The 24,406-nt window shown below is 33.8% G+C and overlaps 2 protein-coding genes across 4 annotated transcripts; one reads left to right on the top strand and one right to left on the bottom strand.

The window, feature by feature from the left end:
- The first annotated feature begins 1,849 nt into the window (after positions 1–1,849).
- LOC148275793 (testisin-like) lies at positions 1,850–9,902 on the top strand. The gene is made up of 4 exons (XM_088235188.1): positions 1,850–2,009; positions 3,284–3,567; positions 6,767–6,918; positions 8,353–9,902. The coding sequence occupies exons 1-4, from the start codon at positions 1,918–1,920 to the stop codon at positions 8,518–8,520; spliced, it is 696 nt and encodes a 231-aa protein (XP_088091314.1). The 5' UTR covers positions 1,850–1,917; the 3' UTR covers positions 8,521–9,902.
- On the bottom strand, positions 8,681–24,399 carry LOC148275792 (SET domain-containing protein SmydA-8-like). Of its 3 annotated transcripts, XM_088235184.1 has the most exons (6): positions 24,135–24,399; positions 23,860–24,029; positions 18,686–18,870; positions 16,040–16,165; positions 10,616–10,738; positions 8,681–10,533 (listed from the first exon to the last, which is right to left on the bottom strand). In XM_088235184.1, exons 2-6 carry the CDS (start codon positions 24,025–24,027, stop codon positions 9,429–9,431), a joined length of 1,707 nt encoding a protein of 568 aa, XP_088091310.1. In that variant the 5' UTR covers positions 24,028–24,029; positions 24,135–24,399; the 3' UTR covers positions 8,681–9,428. The 3 variants fall into 3 exon arrangements, with proteins under 3 accessions (XP_088091310.1, XP_088091311.1, XP_088091312.1); XM_088235185.1 differs by lacking the exon at positions 23,860–24,029 and having other exon boundaries at positions 24,135–24,258; XM_088235186.1 differs by lacking the exons at positions 16,040–16,165; positions 18,686–18,870; positions 23,860–24,029; positions 24,135–24,399 and adding an exon at positions 11,890–12,838.
- Between the last annotated feature and the right edge of the window lie 7 nt (positions 24,400–24,406).

Genomic DNA, 24,406 nt, shown 5'->3' with positions numbered 1-24,406 from the left:
TATCATAAACAGAGAACTCTCCGTTTTCATTTCGGTCAACCAGTTCAAAAACCGTTTGGATGCTTTTTTGAAGGAAGAAGTACTTGGACAAAAAGCAGTACACGAGATTTAGGCGCATCAGCAAAGGATGCTTGCCTAATAGTATTACAAATAATAATAATAATAAAATACTTTATCACTGCAACATACACTATTACACCGCCGCCGACGCCGACGCCGACGCCGACGCCGACGCGGCACCGGTATATTTAGCGTAGTATATTGTCATGCAGGAATTATGACGAGTACCTCTTCCGTAATGTGCTAGCGCGTGCAATGTTGGGTCACAATAACCGATGACATTGAATTCGCTATCAGCTGAGCTAGCCGGCAGCGGCCCGATGGCCTCTGTGGGCGCCGCACATTGGATGAGTGTGAAGAGAGGGTAATCTTCAAAGGACTTGCATAGCTAACCAATATATAAACTAAATCACTTCAATAATCGCTCACATTTGGCTTATTGGTCCATATCTGTCAACTGCAACATAGTTACAGTTTGGTAGAGGACCAATAAAGCGTTTTTTTTTGCTTTATTATTTTTAACACCGTAACCAATTCTATAGTAAAAAAGTTGTGATTAAGTGAAAAGTGTTGCAAACGCATTTATAATGTTTATGTTTATTATGATTGTTTTTGTGTTCGGAGCTTTCGAAGTGCAATCTTTTGTCAACTGTAAGAATTGTTCTCTTTTAATTTTTATTATTGAAAATTTAAGTTTTGTCATCACTTAAAATATATTTTAATGAAGAATATTTATTTGTGAGTGCTATTCGTCCTTTTTTTCTATACGGTTGACGTGTTTAAAAAAGATTGATTTTACAACATTTGTTAATATTACTGGAAAGTTCAAAGATTAAAAAGTTATTCAAGTTAAATTACAGAATAAACTATTTGTTTTTAATCGCCTATTATTTATTCAATTACCGACTGGTTTCGAGGCCATTGTGTGCTCAAAGGTCGAATTATAAGTGCGTATAATCATATTCTATCATTTTAAAAGTGTATCCTTTAATCTAATTCATATAGAGATAATAATTTAAATCTTTGTGAAGTTTGTTCGTTAAATATAAATTATATATTAACTAATTTACATTGTGTTTACAAAATGAGTTACATTAAGCCGTGAAAAGTTCATTTCAACGTTCTTACGTTACGTATAATTAACAAAATTGTAATTGCCGAAATGCAATTTATAATTTTACTGTCAGGTGTGAAAAAATAGAAAAACTTACTTTTTCCGTTAAAATGAATTGAAATGTGAATAGTAAATAACCTGTGTCGTGATGCGGTAATCTCTAATTCAATGTTTAAGGACCCGAGCTCAGTTACTGACAAATTTGACACATAATGCTTAAGTTGATAAAATATTTCTTGATAATTTTTAACGTAACCATAAGGCATATAACTATAATATCAGGAATACATTTTTTAAAAAGAAAATTGCCTTCCTTATCATAATAAACTGTATATTTTATGTTTTTATACAAGAAATAAATTAAAGAAAAGAACGCGAGAGTTAATCAAATAAATTTATACCTAATAAATAAAACATAACGGTTTTAACTGAGAATTTAAATTATTGAGATTGATTTTCAATATTGTCTGCTAAAATTTTAACGCATAAAAATACAACTTAAGTAACATAAGAAAGTGAACGTGTTATTTAAAATATTTTTAGCGACTTTCAAATTTACAAGAAAACAAAGATCCGTTTTTAAGACAGAACTTTATATTGAATATTTGACTAACAGTATTAATAAAAACCTCATAGTATTCTGTTAACTGTATTCAGTAGCAGACGTGCCTTGTGGAGCGACAGAGGGGCGCTCCGCCCGCATAGTGGGTGGGACCGCTGCCCAACCTCAAGAATTCCCATGGATGGGCTCCCTCACCAGGCGAGGGGGTCACTACTGCGGAGCTACCATCATAAACCACCGCTGGCTTTTGACAGCTGGCCACTGTGTCTGCAGGTCAGTATACGAGACAGAAAATGAAATACGTAAAATTTATGAATAAGTCGCTGGGTTATATTTGGCTCGAAGAATGATAAAAAAATATAAAAATTATGCATTTCGGTAATATTAGATTTTTATTTTTTTAAAACCATGTAGTCTACTGCTGAACTCAGCTTAGCACATGATCAAATGGGAAGAGCAGACCAAAACGACCAAAACCATTTGGCATTGTAACTAAAAATCATAGAGAATTCTGTCAAAAATATTTATCTAGAATCTATACACTCAAACTATGTTTGGAGAATGTCGATACCCCCAGAAAACCTTTATGCAAATCAGGGGTGAAAGCATTCCACTCAGTGAGAAATGATGGACCAGCATTTAAGTTTATTTATATATACCTTACATCTCACACAACGGAAATTTTCGCATCACGTTCTCTAGGTCAAAATATGATATTTTTTGATAAAATCGTTTTTTCAAATGGCCAAAATTTGAATTAAAATATAAAATTACCGTTTCGGGAAATGACTTGTCAGTTTTTTTGATTATCTATTAGATTAAGCGGTATAACGGAATATTCTCAAAAAGAATTTTTGGCACCAATTTTCCTGCTATCTCACGAAGTAAGTTTTTTTGTCAGTATGTATCGTTTTTTTTGTGTAATCCCGGCACTGCATGCGACAAAAATGACACTGACTATACCTAGGTACTGTGAACACGGTGACGCAGTAAAAATTACGAGCACATAAACACATTATTGTTTCTACACAACACATAGTTTACCCTGGAGCGGTAGCCGAAACGTCTGAACGAATCCAATCTACGAGATATCACTTAAAAAGAAGATAAAAAAGATTGATAACAGTAACAGTGAAAATTTACACACCTATTTAAGTGGGTGTCAAAAGAAGAATAGTCTCATACTTTGGTCACATATTTTGCGATGAGATGTATACCCATTGCTCTACTCCGACTTATTGCGGAAGGAAAAATAGAGGGCAAGCGGCGTATGGGACGAAAAAGAGCATGAGACTTAGAAATCTTAGACAATGGTCCGGTGTGCCAGATGCGGCTGCACTAATTAGACTGGCACAGTATCGTGGCGAGATCAGAGTGACGGTCGCCAACCTCAAGTAGAAGCGGCAAAGGAAGAAGAAGAAGATTTAAGTGTTTTATTCCCGTATCTTAAAACAGATATGGATTATTCTATGTAATAAATATAATCAATTAGGTTAGGTATTGAAACAGAATTGGATTATGTGAAAATCCAAAATATCTCATTTCAGTGGTACGCAAGAGGTGCTGGGAGCGGCCTCCATCCGCGCGTCTCTGGGCTCACACGACGTGCGAAGCGGGCAGCAGCTGGGCGTAGAGCTCGTGGCTCCGCACCCGCGCTACCGCTGCGGCCGGCCGGCGGACGACCTGGCGCTGCTCCGCCTGGCGCGTGACGCGACCTGGTCGGCGGCCGTGGCGCCCGCCTGCCTGCCGGCGCCCACGACAGGGCGAGACTACGCGGGCTCCATAGCCACTGTGGCAGGCTGGGGCTGGCTGAACGAAAACAGCGCCAAGGGTGGGTATCTTGTACATCGCCTTTGCTTAAACCCTTATCCGCTCATGGGGAGCGATTACAAACGATATTTTCATCGGTACGAATCGAGACACTATTTAAATCTACCGAGGTATTACGAATCTGGCTCGCATATTTGAAAATTCCCGACGCGTTATCCATTCAGATGCTTCGGTATCACTCGATGAGAGTGGCATGTTTCTAATAAGTTGTAAAGTGTTGTAATAGTGATAATTTGCATAGCACTGGTTCACCAAAGTAGACCCAGTAACCCCATGGCTGGGAATTGTGCGAGATAGTGAAGTGCTTCGATTAATAAAATGGTGTTTCGGAATCACTCGGGCGCTCGTTTTTAATTAGCACTATTTAATTTCGGAAGGCTAAAAAATCTCCCCGGAGAAGCACCTACTAACGTCACTCATCAACTTTTTAGTTTTCATTGTAGTATCTCGGTTACAACATAAAAACGTCTTATAAAAGAAGTTGGTATGTTTCCATTATTACTCACGTAAGGCGGCAGGTATCTCCATTCAACACGTCTGCTATTTACAAAGCCAATTCCGGAAGATTCCGAAACATCCCGAACGAATAACGCATAGAGTAAATACTAGAATACGAAAATACGAAAATACTAATCACATTTTAAACATTTTTTTCATTCGGGACCATAGTACAGAAGAACTCCAACTATTTGAATCAATTGGGACCGGACTGCATTCGGATAGCGAAAAATTCTAATAGTTGGATTTTTCCAGAAATAGGGTCTATTTTAATTAATTACTGTATGTATGTTGAAAATGACAGAAAAAACTATTTTTAAAGTATAACTTATCTAATCAAAACAAACAACGAGTGGAGGCGTGTAAAAAAAAAAAAAAATAAAAAAAATCAAAACAAACAGTGGAGGAAGGGAGGACAATAGCTAAATATCACGTACTCGTATTACGAATAATGATAAAAATATATGAAATGGATTTTAAAAAAATGTTTAAAAAAAATATTTTAATATATAACTGTAAAAAAGAATATGTAAAAAAATATGTCACCAGAAAAACGCATCATGTTTGGCGTTGATAGTTGTGACGTCAAGATTCGTGACGATGTTCTATAAAAATTGGAAGGTTTAAAAAAATAACATGAATCGTGACGTATTAGGGGCGTGGCCAATGCAATGACCATTTTAACGGGAATTTAAAATTTAAAAATATTTTTTTATGTTACTAACAAGTAGCAATTTTTTTTTACTGGACAGTATTTCATAGACCCTTATTACTTTGAAAATAAAAAATTAAGTGATATTTCCCTATTCGCAGAGAGAAGGACAATAGTGCGCGTAGACAGAATCATTATTTTGTGAACGCAGTACGTTTCCAACTATTTTTCTGAAATTCTAAAAGCTATTAGTATAATCAGCGATTCGGATAGTCAAAGTTGGGTTAATTGGAGTTTTACAGTACCACTACGACTAGGATTTATCTCGACCTGGATTTCGTTTCCAGGATTTTTATCTGAGGGTAGCCATCGAGTCTAAAACACTCGTGAGACACTGTTTTATTTCACATATGAAACCACCTACTTAATCCTGGACATGGATAATATTTCGTACATCATCATCATCATTCCCTTTCCAAACCTAATAGTGCATAGGGTACTGCATTGGTACACCAATCGCAGCGTATCTTGATAATTTTTGTTACATTAAAGGCAAAATGATCAATCTTACGCTTCAGATACCAGTCGAGGCACTATGAAATATTCTAATGTTTTTCCTTGTTTTTACACCCGTTTAAATAAATATTTTACTTCAACCATGTCGGGAATCGAACCCAAGACCTGTTGCATGGTAGGCAAACAGTCTGACCATTACACCACGAGGCCGACAAACAGTTTGTATTGATTTTTTGCACCTTTGCAGACCGAGAAGCCGATTACATACAACGGTAAATCATTTAACACGGAACAACCAGACTCGATATTAGCATTGTGATATCTACAGGAGTCCAACCTGGAACCCGCATATTATATGAATCAAGTCGGATGCATTTAAACTTTTAATTGTATTTTTTTCATATGTCGAAAACGTCACAGAGATCCAAACCGTTAATAATACGTACAATGATACGAACAGTTTAATCAAATTTTGAACATTTTTCAGACCTTTACTTTTTTTTGCACCACAACAGACCAGGAGGCCCAATTACAGTGGTGAATTACATCACAAAACACCCAGGCTTGAGAAAAATCACATTTATTTTTTGTGTTCTCACCGGGAATCGAACCCAGAACCTTCCGAGTGTGAGTCAAGCATCTTGACCACTACACCACGGAGGCCGCTAATTTATAACTTGTACAATACTAAAAAAAATAAGACTAACCGTATTAATTAAACGAAAATAATTTGTGTTTTCTTTTACATTTTAAATCATTAAACCCTTTTTTACAATATCTACATCTCTATTTTAAATCTGGGTTCTGTTTCAAAAAAATATATGTGACGCACAGAATAAAATAAACGAAATCACGTTTAATACCAAAATCTGCTTTTATAGAACACTGATTCTAAATTTCGGATAAAAATATCAAGTTATATAAATCGATATTAAAGATAAACTTTTTAGCCGCTTCTAAAAATTCACAAAACATCAATTTTCGTGACAGTGGTTCGAATATAAGAGTTCGAATGTAAGGGAAAAAAATCGTAAAATAGTTACACCATCTTGAGTTTGTCTAAATGTTTGTAGAGAAAGGCTATCAATGTTATAAAAGGAGTTATTAATAATAAAAAATACAACCGAGAAGGAAATATGGAAATCTAAGCATTTACAGGGCTTGTAATTTGTCATTGGCTGGTTTAAGTAGCCACATTATTCACTGTGTAACATTCACCATTCTGCGTATGTTCGAGCATCCACATTTCTTCAATTCTACCATGTGTTGAAATTACAGTACAGTCCTCAAAACAGGTTTCCCTAGTGAGAAGGACTATTAAATTACGTTTGTAAATAAAATATTTTTTATATTATATAAAAAAAAAACTAAAAAATAAGAACCCAGTAATTGTATAGACTTCCATATTTCCTTCTCTGAAATGTTTTTCATCTCTGATTTGTTAACGTGAAATAGCTTTGTTTAAACGGTGTTTACTTGACAGTTATTTATTAAACATGGCATGTAATAAATAAGAGCTGGTACTCAATTCCAGGTGGGCGTGCTCAAGTGCTGCAGAAAGTGGATGTGAGCGTTCTTCAGAACCAGATCTGCCAGGAGTGGTACACTTCCCAAGGGAAGAAAACTAAAATACAGCCAGGACAGATGTGCGCGGGGGATGAACAAGGAGGGAAAGATTCCTGCTGGGTGAGTATCATAAGGAATCCCTATACAAAAAAGTCAATAACATCATCATCATACCATGCCCACTCCCTAGTAGAAGTATATGGTGTCCACGAAGATCCTCCAGACATGATGATAGTTGCCACTAAAGTTTGCTGCGTTCGTTCCCTTATTACTTCATTCCTTACAAAGTCAAACCACCGCACATCTAGTTTCTTCTGAGACGTCTTTTCTCAAAACTCAGAATTTTGGGGTTTTGGGCCCTAGTGAGGTGCCACGATTCGCATCCGTAGAGGAGAATAAGTGTTATGCAAGCGTTATATTTATTGGGGTCTTCACTGTATAAATATCTGATCTCCAGACATTCTTTATACTGCTGAATGCGACGCCTGCTATTCCTAGCCGCACTCCCAGTTTTTTTTAAATAATCTTTTTCAATAACATCAAACTATCGTAATAATTCTACGTACCTATTGATGCATAGGGCACTGCTTTGGTACTGCAATTCGAGCGTATCTAATGGTTAGGTAATCAGAAACATTTATTTAACTCATTTTATTCCAAATAATTTAACAAATTTTAGTAAGTTAAATTTCTTGTAAAAGTTTATTTCATTTAATAGTCATTTATGAAATGAAAATTTTAATGAATGGCTATTTACATCTACTTCACCAGTCTGACGATGTCGCAAGAGTGATGAAACTGGTTATAAGTCTATGAAACTTAATGAATTAAAGTCTCAATTTCATATATATGTATACAAATCTCAGGAAAAATCCTGAAAAAGTAAATTGAGGGGAGAAAAGTCCTCTTTGAAGTCTAGTGGTTAGCGCACTCATATACCGTGCTTGCGATACCGGGTACGATTCCTTGGGATTCCTAGGTAAACCTTTAAAACGCTGTTATAAGATTTTTTTGAACATATTGGTGTACAAACCGCGTTGAAACAATAATACAATAATATTTTTATTTCGGTAAAAGTCCTAAAAAGCAGAGTTAATTATACCATTAGTCTTACTCATACACTTGGCATAAAGTTACACCTAAGTATTGTGCTATAACTTGGATGGAAATACCATCCTTATTAAAGAGGTAGAATAAGAATGGTATTCCCATCCGAATTATAACACTATACTAAGGCGTAACTTCACGCCGAGTTTATGAGTAAGGTCCATTATGAAACAAAAAAAAATACTTATTTCATTTTCATGAAACTAACAATAACTAACATAATAATATGTATGAATAAAATTTTAAAAAACCTCCTAAAATATTAACATAAAAAAACAAAAATAAATCAAAATAATAAACTTGTAGGAAAAGAAAAAAAATAGTATGTTTTTGTGCATTATATTTTAACTTTAAATTTATGTACTAGTATGTATGTAAAATCACTGGTAGCCAGTAGTTAGTGGAGGAATTTTTATTTATTATTTATTGTAATAAACCTTTTTTCAGGCTGACAGTGGCGGTCCCTTGATGTGGTCACAAGGAAGACAGCCATCTTCGATAGTCATTGGAGTAGTTTCTACCGGAATTGGCTGTGGACGGCCACGTTTGCCTGGACTATATACGAGGGTATCAGAGTATATGGACTGGATCCAAGAAACGGTTCAGAATAAATAGAGGATATTAAAAACTACACTTCTCTAGTCATGTATACGCATTCTTGTCAATTAAAAATAATTTTAAGAAACGTCTCTGTGATATTAGGCTAAGTTAAAAACAGATACTTTTTAATTGAAATTCATTTTTTGATTAATTATGTTTAAAAAAATAAAAACAATGAAAATAACAAGTGTTTTATTTACAATATATTACGAAAATTACATATTTCACGAAAAAAAATTAAAGTTATATTACTGTTTTTAAATTCAATTCAAATCTTTAACTTATAAAATAACATCATAAATATATTGTATATAGTGCATATAATATAAATTTGCATGTATTTTTTAAAAATGTAGTATACTTATGCAATATCTACACTTTGTGATAAATAATTTGAAATTAGTATTTTTTTAAGACGAAAATCACAATATAATGTTTATTAGTAAATTGTTATATTAATTGATCGATATTTTATGTAACGTTCTGGGTATTCATTTTTGAATACAAACCAACAAGTTCATAGAATAATACGTCATGCAAGTAGGTTTTGTTGTATGTATGTACGTTTTAAAAATGAAATCAATGATTGGGTTCTATTTGACTAACGATATTTTGATCTACATAATATGCTAGTTTGAACTTTATTTATTCAGGTACATCTAGGTTTGCAATTCATAGTTATGTGTTTTAAATATATTTTTCTGTAAATTAGTAGCAAAAATAAGGTATAAAATCTACCAGTTAAATTTAACAAGTTCATATTTAGTCCCAAGATTTCCGATAGTATTGTTACCAAATTTACTAATCAAATAAATACTGCAAACATAACATATTTTTAGAAAGCGGTTTATGTGTTTTTTATTTGATCAATATTGTACTGTAAAGCGATAAAAATTTTACAAACCGTGTGAACTGATTATTTTTCAATATTCATTTATCCAACGAGTCAAATTTTTTTCAGACTCCTTCATCACTCCTAAAAGCTTTTGTCCAGCGCTTCCTTCACTTTCATCTGCTAATACCTTTACAACAACTTCCAAATAGCCTTTAAGTTCTTCTTTCGAACTATCTAAATCATTTTTCGACGCATCGTTCTTCTTGAGCTTATTTTTAATGAGTTGAAATTTAGCCTGAAATAATTCCAGATATAGTACTCCCGAATAAAGATTCAGTCTGGAATTTCCCGGATCTATTTTTGACGTTACATCTATGAGCTCGCGGCACATATTGGCTTTCTTGTTCAAAATTTCATCCGACATTTGATGGTGTAAGTAGCCCTGCTGATACCCATACAACTGGACTAGAGAGTGCTTGACTGAGTAAAGGTGATAGTGATTCTGATGTAAAAAGGTAGACAATTTTGTGATAAGTTCTTCTAATTGTCGTACTGTCGGTCCATTAGCTTGAACATTTTCTACTTCTTCTCCCATTTTGGATACCAGATAAACAATTTCTTCATTTTTTACTCTTACGTCACATTTGTTGCAACACCAATCTGTTGTATTGTCACAGGGATCTACTGGAAGCTGTATTCCACCACATTGATCTGTTTCTGTTCCAATACACCTCATGGCGCTCAAATACGTTCCTAGTTCCGTTGGGTCCTTACACCTCACGCATACACAATCGAAATACTTTGTTTCCTTCAAGTGTTCTCTCCTCGCCTGAGTTCCCCACAATGCGTGACTGTACATTGTCGTTATGTGTTCTCCCTTCTTCACGGGCATAACAGCTCGTACCGTTATTTTAAATTGCGAATTTTCGTCCGTACTTTTGATATCAAACGAGTGTTTTGTATTTGGGAAACAACTGTGCTCCATGAGACACGTTTGGGCAAACAGGGCCATTATTTCTGTTCCTTCATTCAGTCTCAAATCGAGAGCATTCACATCGATAATACCACAAATTGTGTGAAGCAATTTGTCCGAAATATCCGGGGCTATTTTAGTGTTCAATTGAATTTCCACATCTCTTAGGGCGTGTAAGAAATTGTCCTGAAGATACTTAATAATGTATTCATTTGCCTCCCTGAAACAATTTACTGTTATAAATAAATCATATACGAATAAAAACATTCAAATAAAACATTTTAAGTCACATGCAAACTAACTGGTATGCTTCTGTTTCTGGAGTCCTGTCTTCAATATGAGATTGAAGCTCCATTATTTTCTTGTACTTCTTTGCAAATTTCTGCTGTGACAAAAGACACCGCAAAGTCATTAAGGCATCATGTCTGAAAAAAAATTTAAATTTAATTATCACACTGGAATATCATACTTTTTTAAACCAACAGTCCAAATTGCAACATAAAAACAAATTAATGATATCAATAGCAATTCACCTATTTTAATATACAACCTGGCGAAATATTTATTTCAAAATATTATATTTACTTCCACAGAAATGAGATAATAAATATTCTTACTATTTATCTTTAATAAAAAATAAAAAATTTAATTAAATTAAAAATAAACACGTTGACGTATAATTAAAAAGAGATAATGCCGCATCAACATTGCCGTGCTTTCAAAGTGTAGCAGAGTAAAAAAAGACTAATACCCGTATGTAGAGACAAAACTTAAGGTGAGGAAAGTACATTCTATTGTCTTCACCTTCTGGTAATTCTCCGCATTTGAGATTAGGATGTACTTTCCTTCCTTAAGTTTTGTCTCTGCATACGGGTATAACTGTCGCGCTCTTTTACACTGCTTTACATTTACTGACCGCTGCGCTGCGCATTAAACACTATTCCCACCAAATAAAAGATAAGTTCCGAAGCCTCAGTTGAATGGAACACGAGACGGGTGCTTAGTGCCGCATCTAGTGTACACATTATTTTATATCAATGTACATGAATTATTATATTTTATTATGCCTTTTAAATGAAATATCACGTAGACGAATGAGAGCATTTTTGACACCTCCTCTGTTCGCGTTCAATCGAGGGAATAAAAATCAAATAGACGTATTAACAAACAATGACATAAACAAAGACCTAACTACACCGCAAGACAAATAAATTTACGAGTTCTCAAAAAAAACTAAAATTGACATATAATGAATTATTCTTGATATTTAATTAGTTTTTTTTATATTGTTTGACATATGTGATGACTACTCGTTATTTCAAGGTTAAAATAAAAAATCTTACTCATGAATTGTACTTAGAAATTGCCATTATATATCAGGTATCAGATTACCCGAACCTTAGAGACCCATAACGGTTCATTTATGGTCGAGTGTTTGTGATGGAATAATAAAAGACATGTTATTTTTTAATTCATATTTAAGAAGTAGGTTCTTATCGCTTTATTTTAAATTAAAGTATTTTACATTTAAACATATTTATAACATTTAAAAATATTTAGTACTTAGTGAATTCACCTTTATTTTTTATAACATGTAAAATTCTATTATTTAGAGAAGCGTAAAGCGAATCTAAAATTTCTGATGTTATTTCTTCTTCCCAAACTTGAATTAAGTTTTTTTTTAATTCCTCAATGTTTTTTGATTTTTTTTTCCCGACTTTTTTTTTCATAAACGCCCATAAATTTTCTATCGGGTTCAAATCAGGGCTATTCCCGGGCCACGTCAACGATTTTAAGCCAATTTTCTCCTTGAATTCATTGATCTATAAAAAAAACAATAAATTATTTATCATGTGGTCACAAAATGCATTTAAAAATATATATATTTGTACTCACAGTGCGGGCTCTATGGCACGGCGCAGAATCGTCCTGAAAAATTGGGTCCGCGGTATACTGCGTAATGTCCTCGATTGTTGGAATAATATGTTTTTTTAACACTTTTTTGTACTGAATGGCATTCATCGTACCCTGTACAAAATTTAGAGGTCCTAAACCGTATGCTGTCATGCACCCCCAAATCATCACGTAGGGTGAATGTTTAACGGTTCGAGTGACGCACGACGGATGATATCTTTCCCCACGTTTTCGTCGAACTATCTTTCTGCCGTCTGGACCAAAAAGGTTGAATTTTGATTCATCAGAGAAAACAACATTTTGCCAATCCTCTAAGGTCCAATTCTGGTGCTCTTTCGCCCAATCCAGTCTAGCCTTCTTCATTTTGTCCGTGAGTAATGGTTTCTTTGCGGGACTCCGTGCTTGGAAACCATGCTCCAACAGCCGCCTGGACACTGTTTTTACTGAAAATGTTGATGTGCTGGTAGACTGCACCTCTGCGTGTATTTCAGGTGCCGTTAAAAATCGATCGCGCATAACAATTTTTTTTATTAAGCGATCATCTCGGGCAGATGTCACGCGCCCCCGTCCGCTTCCTTTTTTCCGTTCTATGGATCCAGTTTCTTGGATTTTTTTTAATAAAAACCTCACTGCACCTTCTGAATACCCAACTCGACGAGATATTTCACAATTAGATATGTTTTCTTGCGACAATGTGATTATTTTGGATTTTATCGCAATCGACATTTGCTTTGCACTTTCCATGATTGTTGTGTTATGTTCACTCAAACGCGGGTAAAACAAGACTGTTGAGACATTTTAAAATGTAAATATTGTAGAAAGGTGACACATAGTGTCCTTAATTTATTAAACAAAAGAAAGAGGTATCGATAAAGGATTTCTTAAAAAAAGGGTTCAGTAAAGTCAAGGGGCGCGGTAGCAGGTAAACTCGTAATTTTTTTTGTCTTGCGGTGTATGTTGACTAAATGAAAAAACGCAAACTTACTTACACTTAATGAAAAAAAATGCAATATTATCCATTTTGAATCTAGAAAAAAATTTCGTAAAGTAGATGCTTACATAAATAATGAACGACTTACTGAAATTGAACATGTTAAATACTTGGGACTAACAATAGACCATTAACATGGACAATTCATATCAATAATTTAATTAGCAAAGTGGCGACATTATCAAGTCTTTTTTTTTAAATCAAAAACTTTGTTCCAAAAACGGAAAAAATTCTAATGTATGAAGCCCATGTAAAAACTAAAATATGTTATACGCAACTATTATGGGGAGCAGGATATCAAAATGACATAAACAGACAACAAAGACAACAAAATAAAATATTGAAGTTAGTATATGACCTTCCTTATCTAACTGCAACCAGAGAACTTTTTAAACAAACTAAGCAATTGAATATAACTGAACTATTTCAACTAGAATCATTAAAATGTATCCATAAATTAGTCACTAATGTAATTGTAGACGAAGAACTTTAACTTGTAAAAAAATGTTGTCAACTGGACATAGTACGAGAATATCAGACAAATACCATCTACAACTTTCTAAAACAAGACAAGGACAATTAAGACTAATGAACCGGGGACTGAAATTATACAATAAACTACCAGACTACCAAACTATTATAATATTTTCCACAACTATTATCTAAAGATATAAAACTATAAAACTTCATTATTCATCTTACGATACATACATGTATGTCAATAAATACTTACGTGTTATAATTTTTTCCAAAATTCAAATATAAATACCTAAAATCCCCATTACCTATTAAACACTTAGCCTTACCCTTAACTATTGGTTTTTCCCACAATTATGATTAATGTACATGCTATAGTTCAAAATATTATTTTTATTTTTTACTTAAATACCTTGAATTATATAACTATATAAGGACATTCAATCCATCCAATCTTCACATTCGTTGAAAAATGCCCTTACAAGGCGAAACAATTGTCCCGAAATTTTTGTTTTTATATTTGTCAAAATAAAATAAATTGTTTGGTAGACTCAAATCAGTGTTTGATTTCTTATATTATAAATTTACGATACGAATTACTGACTAATTTGTTGTAATCTTTTTTTGTTATTTTCATTTGGAAAAAAGGACACAACTAATGTTAACACCCAATACATTGTGTTTTTATTTTTTCCCAGCGGGAAAAAAATTATTTGTAAGATCTCAATTTTTCAAGAGTTCAAAATGCAGACATGCATGTACGAGTTCATAATATCTACTACAGATTTGTTCTTTATAACGGCCTGGAGGAGTTACATTTTTTTAAATTCACATACTATTAGATTTAAATAACATCCCTACATGAAAAAAACATACAAACATTCAAGTGATAAATATTATAATAAACATTAGTAACTTTTCGATTACACATATTTAAAATAAAATTGTATTAAAATAAAGAAGTATAAAAATAGTAAATTCATCAAGTTATATTCACAAATATAATGGAAAAACATGGTACACACTACGGAGAAAACATAAAATATTATACAAAAAGTGAAGAGGAGATCACTTCAAGAAGATGATGAACGTGAAATAAAGGATGAGGAAATAAAGTGGAGAAGAAGATAACGGACTTTAAACTTAATTGACCGATTCCGAATTCACTTGTGATAAATTAATAGCATGCACGTATTAAAATTATATATGGCGGCCGGCCTCCGTGGCGTAATGGTTAGGACACAAAACAATAAAAGAACACAAAAAATAATAATGTGATTTTTCTCAAGCCTGGGCGTTCTGTGCCATAATTCACCACTGTAATTTACTGACCTGTTTTGATGAAAAAAAGTAAAAGTTTTTTTAAAGAGTCATAAAATTCCATATTAAAAATATTTATATGGGAACAGAGTAAGTTCAATTTGGAGCAACTGCGATGGATAAATGAGTCTTGCACATTTTTTGGGCAATCTAAATACTATATAAAAATTTAGGTTTCATATGTTTCTGGACTCGGAAAGTAATCGATGGATGGACTTAAAATTTTTACAGAACATTGCATTTTAGTAGAAGAGTGTTTCTCTGTACTAGGGGTTCTAGACCCGTCGATTCAAATCGATTTACTTACATCAAAACTTGGATCGGTAGCGTATCTTAGTAATTGGTCGGGAGAATTTTATCCTCAACTATGGCGTCATACTGAAGCTGTCATTTTAGTGCTTAGATGTGTACCGTGACGTACGCTTCCCCTAGATTCATATCGATGTACCTCCTCAAAACTTGAAGGTGGCGGATCAGTAGTTTATCATCGTATTTGCGGGAGAGAATTGAACATAGTTACGCAGAAAGCAGCGAGTCCACAGTTTTGAAAAAAATGAGATATTGACGTTATCGGGTGCAGTAAGGTCAATTCTATGTTCTGCTAAAAACAGCAAGACCGCTTCATACAAAAAACTGTATTAATCACCTTCTGAAAATGGCGTCAATCACAAAATTGGCATTTCTCAATTTTCAGAAAACACCCACAGCACTAGAAAAATTTTGCGGTACTTTAAAAATCATTAAAACTGGTCAAGTACATAATTAAATTCTTGTTTGTAATGTAAAAAAAAACCTAGTGTATTCATTGTTTATCATTTGTTAAAGTCAAAAACATTCCGGCTGTTGTGTAGATTTGATAATTCACTCTTTTCACAAATCTCAGTTTCACTTTTCTATGGCTGGCTGGTTTCTGCATAACTACGTTCAATTTATCTTCAACTATACCGTCAAGGTGAAGGTATGACGTCTTTATCTTCCCGTCATAATCGAGAAATTTATATTTGTTGCATTTGAAAATATTCACCTGTAATAGTCTCCTAAGTTAGACACAGCACATCCGGGACGAAGAGTGAGTACGGGACACTCCAGACCGTGGTGTCTCATGTCCTTTAACCCCGGACAGTGTCCGGAACATATTGGCCAACCGCAACTGAAATTGTAAAAATAATAATTAAAAGGCAACGATTCATGACTGAAAAAAATTTGAGTTTCTTAATAAATAATGGAAAGAAAAACCGTCATAAATTATAAGCTAAAAAATAGGCATAATTCTAGTTTTACCATTTAACCACTTAATGGCTTTATGAATGCTTATTTGAATGCGGCCATTCATTCTTAAACAGTGTTATATTTTAACTATTTTCTTTATGCCAATCGAGATTTGATTGAAAAATCTAATAGCATATTTTAAGACAAATTTTAATATATTTATGACACATCGGCATTGCTTTGAAGCGTGAAAAAAAACTAAATAAAGAAATCGTGGTTTTAAGAGAACATGTTATTTTAATTTTTAGACTACTGGAAATTCTGCTTTTTTGAGTTGTAACTACTTTATCTTTAGGGTAAAAATTATAGAGTCACCCATACAGATAAAAAATATTCTATGATTATCAACCACGAAAATAGCTACAGTTTACAGCAATACAACGGACCGTATGTACTCAGTTCGAGAATTGCAAGAGCAAACCGGGTTTAAATCGGGTTGTGGTTCTGTGGCCAGTGTCTCGGACTCACGGACCAAAGGTCTGTGGTTCGAATCCCACTCTACTCCAACTTGATTCCATTTTCTAATAGTGAGTTATTTAAAACTCGTTGAAAATGGCCCTCAAAATTAAATATTTGGGTAAATCATAAGAACGCAAATATTTATTTTTCTAAAAAAAAAAAAACTGAAACCGACCGTTACACGTTTGTTGTTAAACTAAAACCCAAACCAAAAATTTGGAATGCTTCTGTTCTATGCAATAGACCTAAAGGGCTTCTCTTGCTAATTATTACTCAGAGATTGTATCGGATGAGCGGTATAATATGTAATACGTTGGGCCATAATCAACATTAAACAAACATTTATTTTTACATACGACACTGGGCATTTTACAGGATTAAATACAATAATATGACATTTATATATATACATACATAAGTACATAACTTTCAAAAAGTAAAAACGAAGAAAAATTATAAATATAAATTATAAATGCGGAATGAAACATATTGGAGGTTAAGAAGGTGGTATCAAACATTATTTTAACACGTCATTCATTACCAAAAATTATTAATATATAGACGCTGGAAAGGTAAAAGTTACCAAGCATCATATGGCAACTTTACAGAAGACCCAATTGAAGTTTTTTTTTATTTAAATAATATAATTATACATTTTTACAGTTTTCGAAATTTTAATTATTATATTTTTACTAAAACTAAAATCCCACTAAGCCACTTTTTGTAGCTTGTTGGTAGAGATTATATTTATACTAACTTATAAAATATTATCTGCATTTATAAAAACAATGAATCACAGATATAAATTAACAGTCGGAAAGATCTAAATATACATGTATATACAAATAACATATATATATTTTTTTTAATACATGAAATTATATGAAAAATTGAAATATTTTAAGCTACTATTTAATTTAAAAGAATCTAGTATTTCGTTTTTTTATTTACATCATATTAGATTTTTTTATTAATCATAAAAATGTGTTTATTTTAATTGGCTCTTCTGTAAAGTTGTTACATGTCACGTGGTAACTGTTCACTTTCCAGTGTCGATGTGCAAATAAAAAAAATAATTAAAAATTTTAATGAGAAAACAACGGATAGATACTAATTATATGTAAATGTTATAATATTTTAACTTTACAGAAGGTTTTAAAAAACCCCAACGTTGCATAGGACACTGCATTGGAATATATCAATATCAGCGTATTTAATTAATTTTTTTACATGAATATAAGATGATCCCATATAATATCTGACGCTTCAGGTGACCGTCTAGTGAATATGAAATATTGCAGTGTGCAAATAGTGCACACCTATTTAAATATCAATATGTCAATCATGTTCGGAATTGAACACGAGATTTTTTGCATGGTATGAAAACGCCCTGACTACTAGATCTTGACACGTGCAAATATTTATAAAATATTTTTTGAAGATTGAAAATGTATGGCTGTAGGCTTTTATTGGATTATTTGGTTTATCCTTTAAAATATAAAGTGACACAAAATTTTCCAACGGGGAACCGTATAGAGCTATAGGTTAATCCGTTAATACTCTAATTGTAGCGAATCGAAATCAGTTTTGTTACACGGAATCATCTTTGTTACACGGAATCATTTTTGTTACACGGAATCATCTTTGTTACACGGAATCATTTATGTTACACAGAACGGAACGTAAGGTAACATCTCAGGTACTAGTCTAAGGACAACGAAATAAAATATAAAACCAGAACCATTTTTTTTTGTTTGGCTGGGAGATATTGCTAAAAGCAATAAGTCCACCAAAAGAAGCACTTTTTATTTGTACTTGAAGATTTGAATATCTAAATAAATTTCATCCAAATCTTGCATTGATCGAACCCGGGACCTCAAGCATGGTAGGCGAACGCACCGTCACGCGAAGTCCCCCGGATTTATATAAATGAATAAATAACCTGGCACATCTTTCTCCGACATCCAGCGACACGGGGCGGTAGCAACCAACGCAGGAGGCCAGGTGCTCGGGCTCCGCTGTCGCCTTGGGCCCCCACACCAGGGGGCTCTCTGACAGGATCAGCTCCCCGGGGCTCAGGTCCCGCGAGGCTACAAGATGGCGCCCCAAGACTTCGGACGTCTGAACCTGGAATACAAATCAATCGTGACTTTTTCCAAATTTCTGTAAAAGTTTTGTGTATAATATGTGTTTTAAGTAGAACCAGAACCCCAGACGAGGGTTTTCGATTCGATGACTACTCTCAGGTAAAAATCCTAAATCGAGTGGAGTCCGCCTCGTATTGTAGTTGTTGGCACGTTTGCCTACCATGCTTGTGGTTCTATGTTGCATTTCTGGCAGGGTGTTTTTTTTAAAGATAATTCTACGCTGCAGTATTTCATTGTTCCTGGACTGGCATCTAAAACGTATTAAGTAAATATATAAGAAGTGGGCTATGGTCCCGTGAGTAGACTACGTATCAGGATATCAGAGGGTTCAAATCCCGCCGTACCACATCTTATTTTCTATTTTCTGAGGTTTTTTTACGATTTAAAGAAAATGGCCCAATAATAAAATATATGGGTAAATCAGAAGAATGCAAATATTTATTTTTTTATAATAAACTAGCGGACCCGACAGACGTTGTCCTGCCCGAACGTTAGCTTGCCTGCTATTAGCTTGGAAAAAAAACTTTTAATTGATAAGTAGGTCCCTTGGAACTTGTTTGTGATTAAATTCCAAAACTAAAAATTATTAATATTGAATTTAAGTAGGTACTTGTTTATGGTTGAATATGATTTTTTTTTAAATATGGCATTCTTTTTGCAAACTTCAAACTCCGGTCTTCTCACCAACAGAGTGGTGTACTTATGTAGGAATACGATTTTTTTAATGTATTGAATTTAATATTATTTTAGTATTACCAAACATCCAGTAAAAATAAATAAATGGGAAGAAATTATAAGAAATTTGAGAAAATAATCGGATTGGAATCCATAAGAAGCAAATGTTGTTTATAAACATTTAAAAACATACTTTTTTTATACACAAAAAAACAACATCTTTCAATTTTTTGTAAATGCATTCTCCTCGAATGCAACCCTGGTAGATCGATGAATAAAACATTTATGCTCCTAACTTCTTTTTTATGCATTAGATTGGAGATTTTAATATCTAAGAACACGCACAGCGCAAAGATCTATATTTATCTGAAAACCGCACGTAAATCGGTTAAGCCGTCTAGGAGGAGTTCGGTGACATCCCACGTACACACGTACTTCCAATGCAGTGAGGGTGTATAGGGTACAGAACTGAATTCGGATAGAGAAACCTTCTCAAAGAATCTATTAGCCTCTTTAGAAATTTAAAATTTAGAAATTTCTGTCGTAATTAATGAATTTTGAATTACAAACCGGATCTTGGTCTCGTGATCTCACCTCACTCTATCAGAACTTATTTTCTATTTTCTAATAGGGAGTTATAGGATACCGACCGCGGGACTACTTACCTGCCTATACTATAGCTATCTTCGAACATTAACGGTCGGTTTCCTTATTTCGTTTACTGTAATATGTTTTAAAACAGTGCTTTATGTATTGTTTACCTTTTTTTAATGGACACTTAGCAAACTTACTGCTCTACTTAATGTAAATTATTAATTGAAATCATTTTTAGGTTGCTAGAATTCCATTCGTCCATGGAATTTGTAGCCGCAAGACGTTTGTTTATTTACCTTGCATGTGTAAATGTTATCAACTGTCAAACCATATAATCCTTAAATTCTCCTACTACGGTCTAGACCTGCAACCATCTATGCGCTCTGTAAAATAATATTTAAAGAAACACTAAAATGTCAACGTTTGAATGATGTTAATAGGGAGTAGATTTCAAAGCATCCAAGCGATCTGGAACTGCAAACCGTGCTGTAATTAAGTTCCAATATATTATTAAATAATATTACAATGAGGAAGTTCAGTGCTTTTCAAATGTTTATAATTTGTTCATAGATTCTCAAACTAAACCAAAAAATATATTTTTTAATTTTTACGTATCGTATCATCAGCGGTATAATTTTTTTAAGTTTTGTTATTTTGAAATTACTCCGCCCGTGACGTCACAAGTTCTAGTTGGCGAGTTCTGCTGATTAGTAAGTTGACTTGCCGGAATCCGAAAATCAATCACAACACTCTATCATTGGTTGATTCGTAAGAAATTGTGAAGTAGTTCAAAGTAATTAATTTTTATTAATTTTTTCATTCATTTAAAAAAACTTCGCGAACAATTAAATGCCTCAATTTTTACCTTGAGTAAAAAAACATTTTTTATATCCAATTTCCCGTAGCATTGAACTTCCTTAATGGAAACGGGGAACTTGAACCCCAACTATCCATGAAACAAAAATGGAAATCGTTGTAGAATTTAAATAATCCAGGTTTTTTATTTAAGCCGTCTACCCCGGCTACCCTACCAGTCACACGAATTTATCTCTTTTCCATGTACCTACAGTTCGCACCAACTATGCACAGAACTCTCCACTGATTTGCTTGGCGCGTAATTATAATGTATTTTTCAATGGCATAGATATATTTAACTGCAGTAAACTCACTTTTAACATAAAAATTTAAAAACTATTATTTGAAAAAAAAAATGTTTATTTAAAAAAAAAAATATTTTCACAATATAAATTTAAGGTGTTTCTATTCACTCCTATCAAACACACACTCACCCTGTTCATAAACCCACCCTCACACCCATATACACTCACTCACATGTTCACATACCTACCTAAACCACACTCCATTCACTTACCCACGCATCCTCACACACAAAAACTCGCGCATATGTATTAATATTTAACTGAACTGGATTTTTGTAATTGTATTTATGTGAAAAACTAATTTGCCTTTATTTTCCGTTTTTTTGTAATGTTGTGTATATTTTTTGCATTGCTGTTGATTTTCTGAATAAACAAAATAAATGACAGACAGACAAAATCTCCACTTATACGTTTTGCTAGTGAATATAATTTGAACTTTCCCTTTATTGATCCATTTGACTGTAAAAAAATAACATTTAAAATGCGCGTCTTAAAACATACTTTTTTGTATTATACTTAGTTTCAATAATATAGTCTTATTTTATCTTATTTTATTTTATTTTATTATATTTTATCTCTAATTCTTAATATTTTGTATTTATTTATATTTCCGACACTTGACACTTGTGCAATATTTACACACATGTCCACCCTCATTCCAATATAACACCCACTCACTCACCCTCTCACTCACTTACGCTCAGACAAACACACTAGTATGTATTGTACGTGTATTTAATGTATTTCTGTGGATATCTGTCATTGGTTTTATTCTCTGTATATTTTATTTGTTAAATTTTTGTTAAATGTATTACTGTTGATATCCCCAATAAATAAAAAAAATGTTAATATCTACTCTCCGCAGCACCAAAACGCCTCAAGGCCGGTGACGAGCGGCGCACCCAAGAGCAGCAAACTTACCAAAAGACTGCTGGTTGCAAACCAACTTTTGCCACCACTCATACCTACTCAAACTGTGATAGCTGCGGTTATTGAAGAACTTTATCTCATCAGGACTGTAGTTCACGGGATCATTTCTTTAGTACCTCCTCTCTCGTCAGGTTAACTCTTCACAATCAACAATAGAATTAAAGAAATACAGGTGTTCAAACAAAGGCAAAATGGTGAATGTTAGACAGTGTGTAAATTGACCACATAAACAGCCACAGCCTTGTATTTACAAGCATTTGCGTAGACTTTGATGTTCCTTCTTCGAAAATTTTCTCCACCTCCGTCACTTACATTATTCATTCAACACATGTGTTTTTTTTTTATGCGTATTTTATTAGTGCTTGCAATTGGTTGGATTTGGTATTCATACTAATATTATAAATGCGAAAGTGCGTTTGTCTGTTTGTTTGTGCTTCCTTCACGTCCCAACGGTGCTACCGATTGACATATTTTTTGTATGAGGATTGTCGGAGCGGTGACAAGTAAAAAGGGATACTTATTTTTCATCCCTTTTTTTTTAAATACAATGAAAAAATATAGACAAATAGATATATATGAACAATGAGCCACATAAACAATTTTGCTCATTGTTGATATGATAGGTGATAAGGTCCTATAATTGACTTGCTTTATGTTAGTTATGGTTAGTTTAATTCACTTTTTGTTTTGTAGTAGAATTTTGGATTTGTGAACAGAACAACGATGCTACGTCGCCATAGATAACGGATCTTCGTATTTTTTCATAGCGATAGTTGGAGGATCGGCAATCGATACAAGCTATTTTCACTCCATCGGGAAAATGCTTATTGCTAAACGACAAAAGTAATTGATAACGAATACCGCGTGAGCGAAGCCGCGGGTAAAAGCTAGTAAATAAACAAATCTCTCGTAATCCTTAATCAATGTTAAAAAAGTCCTTAATAAATCATTGAAAAAGTAACAATGTTAACGAATACGAATACGAATATTAGTTTAAGTAAACAAATCTCGTCTGTCGAAAAAATGAAAAAAGATCATTCGACGATCGAGAAAAAAAATGGAATAAAATTTTAATTTCAATCCATTTAAAGTTGAACAAAGCGGCTCTGGCCAGGAAGATCGCTATGTGAGCGGAAAAGAATCAATCGCGCTTCTACAGTTCTACAACCAAATAACTCGTAAATACACCTTGACCGGAAAATACGGAGCAATGAAAATAAATGTGATCGTATCTACTATTCTATAATATAATATGTAAATGATGGTTTTATAAATAGAGACACTGGCTCACTAGCTGACATTATTATTCAACCGCCGCAGTGCACCGAAACTAATGCATCTAACTAATATAATGCAACGATGCGTAATAAATTACATCTCTAACAGCTGATTTAATCTATTACTTCAAAATAAATCTGCGCTCGGTTCAATCGTAAGATTTTGGATCTCGGCCAAACTTAGATTAGCGCTTTCAGGTTTCAACAATGAAATGACTAATGCTATTTGACACGTGTAATATGGAATGTTTTCAGCCATAAGAAGTTTAGTTTTACCATATATTTATTAGCTCAGCGCTCAATTAATAACATAGTAAAGGCGTCGTATTTTACCTCGAATGGCTTGCAAGTGTTCTTGTGGCTTTTCCAGTCCATCTTTTGGTGCTCCTTGCCACAGTACGCTGCTTCCTTGCATCCGGAACAGCGGAACTCTGCAGCCGACTTGCATACCGCGCACTCTCCGCCGGTCCCCGCCTGCTCCTGGCCCGCGTCTCCCGCCATACCTGGCGGTCAGCATACCACGCGGTCAACACACGCAACATCTTAACTTTGTAACTGTCGATGAACTATTCATTTAATATATCGCAGAAATTGCACGATTTATTTACCTTTTATGGGAAACCCGCTGCAGTAAGACGAAGAAAACTAGTCTCGGTACTTAGCGAAAAGGGACTCGTTCAATATGTGGAGCACTGTGTAACCCGTGAACCTTCGGGCGCTGACGGACGCGCGGTTCGAATGCCGCTGACAGAAAACTGACCCCTTCTTACCTTGGACGTCACGAAATTTTCGTAATTTCCTCCGATTTTCGGGAACGCGCGATAGCGTTATAGCGGTCTCGTCGTGTGCCATATTCAAATATAAACCCGATAGAAATAAC

This window comes from Micrasema longulum, unplaced genomic scaffold (assembly GCF_059751315.1).
Source record: "Micrasema longulum isolate JH-2025_06_02 unplaced genomic scaffold, ASM5975131v1 h1tg001343l, whole genome shotgun sequence".
Taxonomy (NCBI): domain Eukaryota; kingdom Metazoa; phylum Arthropoda; class Insecta; order Trichoptera; family Brachycentridae; genus Micrasema; species Micrasema longulum.
The sequence above is the reverse complement of the archived record's forward strand: the minus strand, read 5'-3'. Positions and strand labels throughout refer to the sequence as shown.

Excerpts from the sequence above, each read along its gene's own strand:
- LOC148275792 (XM_088235184.1), bottom strand. The coding sequence starts at position 24,027 with ATGGCGGGAGACGCGGGCCAGGAGCAGGCGGGGACCGGCGGAGAGTGC. Across the intron at positions 10,739-16,039 it reads AACTTAGGAGACTATTACAG|ACATGATGCCTTAATGACTT; the intron begins GTGAATATTTTC and ends ATTTTTTTTCAG. Across the intron at positions 10,534-10,615 it reads CCAGAAACAGAAGCATACCA|GGAGGCAAATGAATACATTA; the intron begins GTTAGTTTGCAT and ends AAATTGTTTCAG.
- LOC148275793 (XM_088235188.1), top strand. The coding sequence starts at position 1,918 with ATGGGCTCCCTCACCAGGCGAGGGGGTCACTACTGCGGAGCTACCATC. Across the intron at positions 2,010-3,283 it reads GCTGGCCACTGTGTCTGCAG|TGGTACGCAAGAGGTGCTGG; the intron begins GTCAGTATACGA and ends ATCTCATTTCAG. Across the intron at positions 6,919-8,352 it reads GAGGGAAAGATTCCTGCTGG|GCTGACAGTGGCGGTCCCTT; the intron begins GTGAGTATCATA and ends ACCTTTTTTCAG.